We start from the raw sequence: 13,671 nt of genomic DNA on the forward strand, positions 1-13,671 counted from the left end.
AACGTATTTGGTAATCATACAGTATTCATAGAAATTAAAGATTTTCAAAAATATTAATTTCTGCAGAAAAGAAAGTGAAAAAAGCAGCAAGGGGGTGAATTCAAACATCAGATTTCATTTGCTTGCTTAGCGTATTTTTTAAAGAGTCATCTGCTTATTAATTAACTTTAAAGTGGCAAGAAGCAAATATCAGTGAAGTCATATTTCTTTCCTTCAAAGAGTTTACTGTTTGGTTAGTAAAAGTATGACAGATGGAGATATTATTATCATATTATAATTACAGAAGTGAGGCTAGAGATGAGGACAGTTCCCAGCAAGACTTCTGGTTCTGATGCTAGTTCTTAATACTTTTGACATTTTGGGCAAGTTACCCAACTTCTCAAACTTATATTATTCTATGAATTAGTCCTAAAAGCAGCAATTGCTTCTTAAATTTATCTTTAGAATTAAGATATGTAATTAAATAAAATACTTATATTTTAGATTGGAATTATAAAATATTGCAATAATATAAAATACTTAATACGGTATCTAGTGCAGAATGAGCCTGTCATTTACACTGGCTTTTATTATTGCTCATGTTTTGATTTTTGTCAGAAATATATTCACTCTCATCACTATTATTACTACTACACTAGTATTCTAACTCCTGCTGTTATATCAGGGTTACAGGTAAAAAATAAGCCAGAAAATAAAAATATACTTGATGAAATCTATGTATGGGGGTTGGGGAAGGAAGTATAGAAATGAATTTCTAATGTTCAGAAAGAATAAAGAATAAATTCTTGATAGGGACTGGAGCCATAGCACAGCAGGTAGGGCGTTTGCCTTGCACATGGCCGACCAGGGTTCAATTCCTCCATCCCCCTCAGAGAGCCCAGCAAGCTACCGAGAGTATCCCGCCCGCACAGCAGAGCCTGGCAAGCTACCTGTGGCATATTCGATATGCCAAAAACAGTAACAAGTCTCACAATGGAGACGTTACTGGTGCCTGCTCGAGCAAATCCATGAACAATGGGAAGACAGTGCTACAGACAGATAGTGCTATAGCCTAGTTGAGATAGGTAGATAGATTTAAATTAATAATAATGAGGAGGAGAAATTCATTTTGAAAGCAACTAGTAATAGCAATTACTTTCTGCATACATCATTTAAAAATTAGAATATCCAGACTTATTTGATGTCTTCCATAATCAGCATTTTATAATTTTTCATTTATCACTTGAGTGTTTGTATTAGTTTAAATTCCTATTGGGGTTTACCATAGCTACTCAATGAAGTTCAGATCTTCAAGAATTATTTCATATGACAAATATATAGATATATATATGTATATGTGTGTGAGTGTGTGTATATATATGTATATATGTAGTGGGGGCCATATGTAGTGGTACTCAGGGCTTACTTCTGTCTCTGGGATCAGAGCTCACAACTGGCAATGGTCAGGGAAGATCATATGCAATTCTAGGGTTTGAACCCAGGTTAGCCGCACACAAGGCAAGCTCCTTTGTACCATCTCTCCAACTCTAAGGTGTTTTTAATGCAACTTTTCCTAAGAACGCATATAATTAAGAAATATAAATCATATAGAACAAGTAAAATTAAGTCTTTATTTTACCACCTTCCTTAATTCCCATGATTGAAATTCACTGGTAATGACAGAACTATAGCATGAGAAACAACTGAATAAATAGCAAAAAGAACTTACAGGCACTGATAGAAAAATTACAAGAAAGTGCTTGATTAAATAAAGACTATCACCTACTTCAAATTTTTCTATAAAAATATTTATCTTTAGGTCATTTCCATATATTTGTAAAAGCAACAGCCCTCCCCCACCCCTGCCAAATTTTTCACCAACTACTTAGAATAAAGTGCTTACTAGCAGTTTGCCCACAATTTATAGCAGAGCTTGAGGAAGCATTAGACCGAGGCACGGTGATGAGCAGAATCAGGAGGGGCTCTAATATACTAACTTTTCCAGATGATTGAATGCCTTTGATCATAGCCAAACAAACCATGACCCAGGCAGCCAGCAAGCAGACGGTCATCTTCCAGTTTAAGCCCCCACTTTCAGAAATGGAACTGGAAATATTCAGGGCTTCTCTGTACCAATAATAGGTGGTAGCAGAACTTTTTTCACATTCTGGCTCTACAACTTCAGAAAGAGAGGTAACACAATCATTTCAGACTACAGGAATAACAAGACTATTGTTTATCCGTAAGCTTATTCAACAGAAGCATCTAAAATCACTTTTATTGAAAACTTAATTGTGAAAAAGGCAAGAACAACTTTTTATATGTTAATGAGATGTTTATAAAATAGGAACCTAATGTTTTTGATCCAAGTATTGAAAATCTATCAGACTTCTTACCACTCCATTACCTAACTAGTTCTGGATCAAAGTTATCATGCATGCTACTGGCTATATGTGGATTTTGAAATGACAAAATAGTTAGAAATGATCACTCTGGACAAGAACTTAGTAAAGGGATACACATGATAACCTTTCAGTATCTATATTATAAATCATAATCTCCAAAAGGAAAGTGTGAGAGAGAGAGAGACAGAGAGAGACAGACAGAGAGACAGAGAGAGACAGAGAGAGAGAAAGTGCCTGTCACAGAGGCAGGGAGTGGTGGGGGGGAGGGAAAATGGGGACATTGGTGGTGGGAAATGTACACTGAAGAAGGGATGGGTGTTGGAACAATGTATGCCTTAAATCCAGTCGCGAACAATTATAACTGTATATCTCATGGTGATTCAATTAAAAAATTATTAAAATATATTTTTTAAAATTTTTAAATAGAAAGAAGTGGAAAGTAATCTACAAATGAATGTTGTATATATGCAAAACAGAAATCAGATTTGGGAGATTTTGTATTAGAAAAGCTAGGTCATTACATTAATAGTTATAATAATTACATTTTAAAAAGTTAATGTTTAGATATGTTGGATTAAATAAAATGTTTTTTCTGTTTCTTTACTTTTTTTTTGTTTGTTTCTTTACTTTTAAATGTGTTTACCACAAAATTTTATACATGAATGAGTTGCAGTCTGTGTAAATTGAACATTACAATTTAAAAAGTTGTTTATATTTTAGAATATAAAACAGATGATAGTAACAGAAGACATGAAGTGATTACTTCAATCAAAATTCATTTTGTCTTCTGGGTTTTAATAAAAACAAAAGGCATGAAGAAAGTTCTACCAAAAACAACAAGTCTTCCCTCTAAGATCTAACATCAGGCATAGGAAAAGATTAGCCCTTTCACCACTTCTATTCAATAGTACTTGCCATAGCAGTTACGCAAGAAAAAGATATCAAGGGTATCCAGATAGGAAAGGAAAAGTCAAGCTCTCACTATATGCAGATGACCTGATAGGATGTTTAGAAAATCCTAAAAATTCCACAAAAAAGCTCCTAAAAACAATAGATTTGTATAGTGAAGTGGCAGGTTACAAATAAATATACTCAAAAGATCATCACTTCCCCCTACTTCAAACTGTATTGCAAATGGGGCAGTAATTAAAACAGCATGGTATTAGAATTAAGACAGACCCACAGATCAGTAGAATGAAGTTGAATATTCTGACATAAACATCACTTAATCTTTAATAAAGGAGCAAGGAATATGAAGTGGAGCTAGGAAAGCCTCTTTTTTTTTTTTTCTTTTTGGGTCACACTCCGGGATGCTCTGGAGGTGCTCCTGGCTTTGCACTCAGGAACTACCCCTGGCAGTGCTCGGGTGACCATATGGGATGCTGGGAATTGAACCCGGGTCAGTCGTGTCCAAAGCAAACGCCCTACCCGCTGTGCTATCGCTTCAGCCCCTAGGAAAGCCTCTTAAACAAGTGATGATGGAAAAACTGTGCTGCTACAGGCAAAAAAAAAAAAAAAAGGAACAGATTTCTTTCTAATGCCAGGCACAAAAGTCAGATCAAAATGATTAAAGGGTCCAACATCAGACTTCAGTTTATAAGGCACATGGAAGAAAATGTAGGCAAAACCCTTCATGATACTGAAGCTAAAAGAATCTTCAAAGATAAAACACCACCTACCAAGTAAGTAGAAGCAAAGATAAACAAATGGGACTGCACCTCAAAAGAAATGGTGACCAACATATATAGACACTCCATTGAATGGGAAAGATTATTATTTACCCAATAGCAATCTGATAAGGGGTTAATACCAAGACATTCAAGGCACTGGTAGAACTTTACAAGAAAACAGACAACCAATCTTTTTGGGGGAGAGGAAATGAACAGTAACTTCCTCAAAGAAGAAATACAAAAGGTCAAAAGTCACATGAAAAAAAATGTGACTACATGGATGTGACTACATCGCTAATCATCAGGGAGAAGCAAATCAAAACAACACTGAGGTATTATCTCAAACCCCAGAGACTGGTACACATCCCAGAGAATAAGAGAAACCATCACTTGTGAGGATGCTGGGATAAAAGAACTCTCCTTCACTGTTGGTAGGAATGCCAAAAGGTCCAGCCTTTTTGGAAAACAACATGAACATTTTCAAAAAACTAGAAATTGAACTTCCATTTGACCCAGGAATGCCACTTCTGGGACTATATTCTGTGGGCCCAAAAAAGCAGAAATGCCATCAGCACTTCTATATTCACTGCAGCACTATTCATAATAGCCAAAATCTGGAAATAACCTGAGTACTTGAGAACAGATAACCAGATAAAGAAACTATGGTATATCTACACAATAGAATACTACACAGCCACCAGGAAAAAGGAAGTCATGCAATTTGCTTAAAAATTGATAAACATAGAGAGAATCAGGTTGAGTTTTCAAAATGAGTCAGAAGGAGAGACCTGGAATAACTGCACTCATTTGTGAGATATTTTTAAAAAATCATAGTATAAGACTAATATCCAAGGACAGAAAAAACAGGGTCCAGGAGGACTGGACCATGGTTGGAAGCTTGCCACAAGTGTGTGGGAGGTGGAATGCAGCTACGATAGAGAAGGGACCGCTATGACAGTAATAGTTGGAAATGATCACTCGGGACAAGAACTGAGTGCTGAAAGTAGGTAAAGAGATATACATGATAACCTTTCAGTAACTGTATTTCAAATCATAATGCCCAAAACGAGAGAGGAGGGGAGGGGAGGGGAGGGGAGAGAGTGAGAGTGAGAGAGAGAGAGAGAGAGAGAGAGAGAGATAAAGTGTCTGCCATAGAGGTAGGAGGGGGATGGAGGTAACTGGAAACATTGGTAGTGGTAAAGAGACACTTGGGAAAGAGCAGGTGTTGAAATATTGTAGACTGAAATCCAATCATAGACAACTTTGTAACTGTGTACCTCAAGGTGATTCAATTAAAAAAGGAATAAAAAATAAAAAGAAATCTCTACTAAATGGAAAATTGCCAAGTTAACAACTGATAGCTATAATATTTTGCCCTAATATTTTTGGCACAATAAAAAATTACTTGAGAACAGTTAGAAAAATCAAATGGTACCAAAATATCTCTATGCATATTCCAGATATAAAAGTAAGAGAACTTAAGTATAATACTAAATTTTAGATATTTCCCAGGATATGTAAATAAAAAGCTTAAAATGTAATCATTTTTCAACTTTATGATATTTAAATAGGAAATGCTACAGTGAAGATGTCTTACAAGCGTTTGAAGCATTTTTCACCAAAGGACACTGATACCAAGGTAGAGGATGCTGGAAAGACTGAGAAAAATAAAACAAACTCCAGCCAATGATGACATTGTAGTAGAGAGCCACAAAAAGGCACACCTGCAAAATAATAAAGTGTGGTTTTATGAGAATGCTCAAACAAAAAGTAGCAGGCACATTAAAAAATACCTCCCTCATTTTATTTTTACATAACACACAGTATCTATCTTAAAATTGATGTTTCTCATATGGTTTTAAGTAAAGCAATAACAAGATCATTTATTATAAGCTCCAGTGGGTTTTTGAGTATTTGATTATTGAATTCAGTCAAAATACACAGTCAAAAGTTTCTATTTAAAATCAAGCTATTACAAATTCTGTGACAGATTGCACCATATACCCTGTAAGGAAACTTACCACACAACTTGCATATCCAATTCCACCCAGTTTAGGGCTTATGTAATTCCATACATCAATGCTTCCCCGCCGAATTCTTTGACCCACAGAAAGTTCCAAAAAAAAAAGGGGTATACCTATTACCAGAAGCAGTATTAAATATGGCAAAAGATATGCACCTACAGAGACAAAAACAAATAAAATACATTTCATTTATTTTTAATCGTTCCAGATCATACACTCATTCTGATTATCTCATGAAAAAGATTATTTCTACTGAGTATAACTACAAATGACATTAAATAAACTAGTTTTATATTCTAAACTTTCTACAACCTCAACTTGAATACGGTTATAGTAGAAAATAATTATGATAAAAGAAGGATAATAATGAATAATTTTAATGTCATATTATTCCAAGGGTAGAATAATTTCATTTTCAAATAAAATAGATTCCTTAAAATTATTTTTCAAGTTGATTTTCAGATCATAGAATAATCATTCACAAAATATATCTGAAGTTTAATCCGTGTGCAAGGCAAATGCCCTATCCGCTGTGCTATCGCTCCAGCCAAACCTAAGAATATCTAACTTATTTGTTCTAAATTTAATAAGTTTGAATGAGTCAGAACATATGACCTAGGAGGCTTGATGCAATATTTCATATTGAGTATAGCTTCTTGTACCGAACAGCCAACTATAAATGAGAAAATCCCATCCGTCCCTTTGTATTTTATAATTGATGATACAACTCTCTAGCTTTGTGATTACGAGAAGGAAAAATACTAGGAATGGAATTTACAGTTTTGTCATGTGTAAAAATAAAGAGAAGTCATTTTTGCTAAGAGCTAATTAACCATGGTTTCTCAAAATGAGTGACAACCCAGGGCTAGAATAATTCAGACCTGGTAATAGTCCGAGATACAAATGGGAGAGGAAGCTTTTCCTTTTTTCCTTAAAGAAGGTAGATTTCCAGTATGTGTGTGTGTGTGTTGGTGGGGGCGGGGGGGTGGTACTAAGGTACTAAGTAATTTTTTGTTTCCTGAATAGGAGACAGTAGGCCAGTGAGTTTGAGAACCTCTATATGAAATCACTGGGTGTACTCCACCAAGAAAGAGATTGTTTTAAATGGAAAGTAATCTCAAATTCACACTATCAGTCTTCTTCCATAACAGTACAACCAGTAAGGTTGTAAAGGTAGAAAAGTCCGAACATCAAAGTTTTTTCTCCAAGACTTGGCAAATCCCTAATATTAAATAACAAGAATCCAGCCAATTAAATGTAAAGATCTAAATATATTGTTAAATGACCCCCATGTTGGGAAAATCTCTTATCTTAAGTTGAGTCCCAAAAAGCTACACAATGAAAGATTGTTTGGAGGCAGTTTTATAGACAGAGAGAGGGCAAGACAGGGAAGGGGGAATTTTTTCAGGATTATGTAACCCACTTGTGGGGAATGCAAAAGGTCTTTTGACAGATTATGTCGTCCTCCCTTGGAGAATGAAAACCTGGGTGCTGATCATAAAATCCCACACTGAGCAGTCAAAAGTCGATCCCCAGGGGAGATAAAAATCTAGAAGGAGAATGCCTGAGAGAGGGGACAGTGAACAGGGTGTTTGCCTTGCAGACTGCAGACCTGGATTTGTTCCCAGCAGTCCCAAGAGCCCTCCAGGAGTAAGTCCCAAGCACTGTCAGATGTGACCCACTGGAAAAAAAAAAAAAAACAAGGACAAGAAATGTGGGTTGAGTGAAGAGGACAGGCAGTCTGGTGAGCAACACGGCCAGAGAAATGCTCCGGTCCCGAAACCGGGCCAGCAACACCAGGGATCCAGACAGAGGAGGTACAGCCGGTACACCTTCTCCAGATGAAGCCCTGGCGACACTGAGCAGAAACTAACACGGCTCCGGGTTGCGGGACTGAAACACATCCGACCGCAGGGGGTCACTGGAGTGGGGCGGTGCCAGCCCAAACTCCAAATGGCCCCGGACATCGGAAGTCATGCCCTTGACCCACCCTCGGCGCCATTTTGCCACATTCAACAGAGAAGTGGCCAGGCAGTCTGGTGAGCAACGCAGCCGGAGAAATGCTCCAGTCCTGAAACCGGGCCAGCAACACCGGGGATCCAGACGGAAGAGGTACAGCCAGTACACCTTCTCCAGATGGAGCCCTGGCGACACTGAGCAGCAACTAACACGGCTCCAGGTTGCGGGACTGGAACACACCCGAACCGCACGGCTGCCGCTAACGCAGCCGCTCGACCTTTTCTAAAAACTGAAAACAAACAATCTTTTAATGGAAAACCAATTATTAAATGCTTCCTTAGTAGGGCTGTCTTTCTTGGGGGGAAACTCCAACAACAATAGTGAGTTTTGTTTTGCAATATGGAACGTAATCAAGGAAAAGAGAAAATGAAGTGAAATTCATCAGTTATACAGTTGGGGGTGGGGGGGCGGGGTGGGGGTATACTGGGGATTTGGGTGGTGGAATATGGGCACTGGTGAAGGGATGGTGTTTGAATATTGTATAACTGAGACATAAACCTGAAAACTTTGTAACTTTCCACATGGTGATAAAATGAAAATTAAAAAAATAAATGTGGGTTGATACCGTTTAGGTTAGAAATTAAGTTTTGGTGGGTTAAATAGCGTTAATCTATTTTGACCTGTATTTCCTTTCTACTCTCTGCATCGCTCTCTTCTGGGAGCTTGCTTTTAAATCTCTGGATGTTGGCCATTGATGGGATTACAGGATCGATGAAGAGAATCTCTCGCCCAAACACCTGACTGTCATTCCCCAGGGCCCCTCGGAGGGGATGGGCTCCAGCTTCCCTCCCCACCCCAAGCAGAGCTCCTGGCAGCCGAAGACCTACAGAACCTAGCTACAGCCATGCTCAAGGCCCCTCTCCACACGTTCGAACAGGCCTCACGCACGAATGTACCGGCAGAGGAACCCAGGTGTGTGTAATCCCATCAATGGCCAACATCCAGAGATTTAAAAGCAAGCTCCCAAAAGCGATATCTTGTAGCCTACTTCTCCCTCTGAGAGAAACTGGCAATCTTCTGAGAGTTTCCTGCCCCCATGGGACAGCCTTGCAAGCTTCCCATGGTGTATTCATATGCTAAATCCAGTAACAAGCTGGATCCCATTCCCCTGACCCTGAAAGAGCCTCCAGTTCAACATCATTGGGAGGGCTGAGTGAGAGAGACTTCTAAGATCTCAGGGAAAGGACAAATGGAGAGGTTACTGAGCCCGCTGGAGAAATCAATGATTAATGGGATTTCGTGATCGTGATCGTGTGATTTTCTTTCTAACAAAAAGATAAAAGCAAGACAGTAGAAAATGTATTTGACAATTCATATGTGAAGCTAATGACTAAATTAGCTTATGTGATTGCACTTCTTGGGCAGACTAGCCAAATAGCTACATTTTCCAAACCTCTTGTGTTTTTGCTTGAATTCAGTAAAGAAGAACTTTTCAACATAAGGTGTCACCATAATGCTTTAATTTTTCTCTAGTGGTAAAAATAAATAAATAATGTGAAGTATGCATTTTGAATTATTTCATTGAGGTTTTTATGTCACAACTACATTAAAAAGAATTTGGTTTTGTCTACTCAGTAAAAAAACAAAACTGAAATCAAATACCATTATATTAGTTCTAGGTTGTGTGCTTAATTGTGACTTACAGAATATTTACTTTTTAGCCACATTTATCTTAAAGGCTTCTATGTGTGTATCAAGTTTGAGCCCAAATGTTACTAGACTTAGTTTACCACAGACCTTCATTTCTATATGAGCAATCATACTCTTTACATGTCTTTAAAAAAATGGCATGGAAGCCTTTGTTAAGTATCCATACAATTTTTTTAAAAAATATATCATGATGATTATTTTTGTTTAAAATGAATTTTATTTATTTATATAAGTTTATTCAGTATACTTACCTAGAAGTAAATGCTGTATCTAAACATTATAGAACATAGAATCAAACATATGAGATACCAGTGGAAAAAAGAATGTCTGACATTATATTTACTTTAAACTATCGATTTCAGGAAAAGATATATTACTGTCTATTCCTAGAATCCATAGTTTTAACCAACATTTGAGATTAAAATAATTGTTAATTTTAAATCATTTTGACTTATCTGAAGACTGAGACAGCTAAAGATTCAGTTAATAAATTATAGAGAGAAATTTATGTCTTCTATCACCAGGAATATTTTAAATCAGAAAATTTAGGTACTTTTTAAAAAACTGAGAGCCATGGGAGTGTAGGATTTGTCATAAAAACCAGTAACTTAAAAGATATTCAAAGCATCCCCAACCCAGAAATGAGAGAGAAAATTATTACTCCTCAGTATCAATTGGAAACCATTTTCCCTTATGAAAAGAATCCTAAATCAAAGCTGAACTCAATTCGAACAGTCTCCCTCTATTTACAATGGAACTTATAGTTTCTAAATAGAGAGTACCAAACATACCCTATGTGAGATAATCAGTTAGAATGTACAAAGTAATGATTGCTTTCAAGAGAAAAGCTACTTACCACCCCCATTCTTCTGACAGAGGTAGGGGAATCGCCATACGTTCCCTAAACCTACAGAAAATCCAACCTGGGCCAGGATGTATTGTAGCTTACTGCTCCAAACTGGTCTTTCATCTTCCACTTCAGATCCTTCTTCAATATCTGTGTCTTTTTCTTCTTGGGCATCAACAATGAGTTCACTCTTCTTAAAAGCATTATCTGCTGAGTCTTCATTGGAAAGAAGATCTTTGACAGATTCGATAACCTCATCATCTAATTCTCTTTTAACCACCTTGCTATTTTTAGGCATTGGGAAGAATGGCTTGTATTTTTAAATCCTCTTGTAGCAAGTGAGCCAATTTCTTTTTAGAACTGTTACTTGATTAGAAGTAAAGGTCAAGGAGGGTTTCAAATAAATCCTTGATTTAAGATGATAAAGTCTATGGGTCCTGAAATTGTTTGTCCAATAATCTGTAGGCACCTGTAAGATTTTAAATTGAGAAATGGTAAGATAAAATTGAAAAGCATTTTAAAATATTCAATACCCTTTCTTATTAATTTTTATGATGGACTCTCCTTCTAAAGAATATAAACTGTGTAACATTGACACTATTTCCAGAGGCACAAGAATTGCAAAGTACTTATTAGTTCCACACATTTTCTTTTAGCTAACCTTTTTCAGGGCAACCTTCAGTAGGAACAATTAATATTTTTCTTTTAACTTATTTCTATTAATATCATGATAACATGGTTTATGATAGTGTTACTGGTTATGCTTATGGCATACAAAGCTACTGATCCTCTACCTTCACCAGAGATGCTCTATAACTATGTCCATCCTGTCCCTTCCCAGTATCCAAAATTCCTTTTCTCCACCCCACCATTGCTTAACCTCATTTTTTTAACTTCTTCTTTCATTCAAGCATTTGAATTCCCTGTATATATTCTGTTCCTTAGTAATTAAAACTTTACAGCTTTTGATTTATTTCTTCCTCACTAAAGTGTATTCTTTATCGGACTCCTGACAGAATAATACACACAACTGCAAACCTGCAAATTTGGGCATCATGCATAGAATCTCTTCCTTACAAATGTATCTGTTCATCTTTGTGGTGCTGTAACTTGAAGAGATACAAACATCAGTGAAACAAGCAAGAAGAGGCAGATAGAAGGTAACAGGAGAAGACTGAAGAGGCCTAGAGCACAGTTTCAGCCTAGAGCAGAGTGGTGGTGAAGAGGTGTTATACAACTATGTGTCTGCACTCTAGAACCAACAGCACTGAAAGCACAAGATCCAACCTATAAAATCAAACTTAAAAATGTGCCTGTCAAGGATGAGGGGGGAGTGCGGGAGGAGGGGCAATGGCAAAAGGGGGTATTTGGTGGAGAAAATTTGATACTTATGATGGGATAAGTGTTAGAAAAACTGTTTACCTGAAAAGTAACTATAAATAACTTTTTGGGGAGCAGAACAATAGTACAGTGGTAGTGGGCTTGCTCTGCAACTATCTGGCAGATCAGGTTTGATTCCCAGCAGCCCATACAATTCCCGAGGGTCCTTTGGAAGTGACACCTGAGAGCAGAACCAGGAGTAAGCCCTGAGCACCATGGGGTGTGGCCCCAAACCAAAAGTGTAAATAAATAAAAAAAAAAATTGTAAATCACAGCCTCTAAAGAAAAAAAATATGTGTATACATACACATTTTTTTAATACTATAAAGCAATACAGAAATGACTGAGGTAAAGAATAACCAGGAATTTCAAGAAACAGTAGAAAGTAGGAATTTAAAAACTCACATACTTAAAATCATCTGTAAGAACAAAGACAAAAAACACTTATAAGTGCTTATTCTTATGTTCAATTAGTGTGCATCTCCCAGATCTGAAAAATTTCAGATATTCTAAAGTTTTTTTAAAACATGAACGATCAATCTAAAATTCATTGTGGGTTCAAGTGTATTTTTTCTAATTCTAGCACAAAGATTATCTGGGGGTGGGGGAATATTGAACTATATTGCAACTCCCATAGGTGGGGTGTGGGGGCAGGGACTGGTACCTGATAATAAGCTTATTACTGTGGAATAATTGCAGATGCAAAAAGGCAAGGGATTTGAATAAATAATAATAAGTCTATTTGTTTCATTTTGTTTGGGGGCCACAGCTCTCTGCTCAGGGCTTACCCCTCTTCGTGCTTAGGGATCATTCCTGACAGGACTACGAGGACCACATGCCATGCCAGAAACTGAAACTAGGTTGCACGCAAGGCAAGTGCACTTCCTGCTGTACTATCTCTCTGGATCTGACCTGTAATAATCTTGAAAACTAATCAAAACTATTTTAAACAATATACAATTCAACCTAAACGTTTCCTTTTGTAAACCACAGTCCTCTTCTACTTGTCATTTGCCAATCAGCCATGTATTTTTTTTTAAAAGAGAAAAGAGCAAATGAAAAGAGAGGTAAGAGTTTTTGTAACAATGCAAAATCATAAGATTTGCCCAAAAGGCAGACTCTAGCATACACACAAACAACGACTAAAATCAAACAAAAAATATTATAATAACTCCAACGATTCATGAGGAAGAGAAAAAAACTAGATCATATATTGCTCATAGATATGTTAATCCAGCCATTCTAAAATATCATAGGCAATTTATTTTAGCAATACCGTTATGTATTGCTATAGTAGCCACCCACTTGTGTAAGTTTGGTGGGGGTGATCTCCAAGGCAGTGTATTAATGACCCTGGGATTGCTCCCCTCCACACTCAGCCAAGCTATCTTGATGACTCAATGCTAGGGCCTAAGGACACAGAGCTTCTCAGCTGGAGGGTCACTGGTGCTCAGGACCCTCCAGGGCTATGCCAGGCAGTAATTGGGATCTTGTGGTGCCAGGGTTCAAACAGTGGCCGTGAAGAATGCAAAGCATGGGATCCTTACAGTGGAGCTATTCCCCTGGACCTCATTCTCATTCTGAGGCATATTGCCCATAGAAAGAAAATTTTTTCAAGCAGGATAGGAGCTATAGAACAGCGTGTAGGGCGTTTGCCTTGCACATGTGGCCAACCTGGGTTTGGTCCCCAACATCCC

The 13,671-nt window shown here is 37.2% G+C and overlaps 1 protein-coding gene across 3 annotated transcripts in view; it reads right to left on the bottom strand.

The window, feature by feature from the left end:
- SLC6A15 (solute carrier family 6 member 15) overlaps nt 1-13,671 on the bottom strand; it is a 40,455-nt gene that overhangs the window by 15,589 nt on the left and 11,195 nt on the right. For all 3 annotated transcript variants that reach the window (XM_055118202.1, XM_004602711.2, XM_055118201.1), the window contains exons 2-5: nt 10,604-11,063; nt 6,076-6,233; nt 5,652-5,778; nt 1,977-2,158 (exon numbers count right to left, since the gene is read on the bottom strand). In XM_055118202.1, the coding sequence (XP_054974177.1) occupies nt 1,977-2,158; nt 5,652-5,778; nt 6,076-6,233; nt 10,604-10,892 (756 nt within the window). In that variant the 5' untranslated portion in view covers nt 10,893-11,063. The remainder of the gene's footprint in view (nt 1-1,976; nt 2,159-5,651; nt 5,779-6,075; nt 6,234-10,603; nt 11,064-13,671) is intronic.

The sequence above is a fragment of the Sorex araneus genome, chromosome 10 (genome assembly GCF_027595985.1).
Source record: "Sorex araneus isolate mSorAra2 chromosome 10, mSorAra2.pri, whole genome shotgun sequence".
Taxonomy (NCBI): Eukaryota; Metazoa; Chordata; class Mammalia; order Eulipotyphla; family Soricidae; genus Sorex; species Sorex araneus.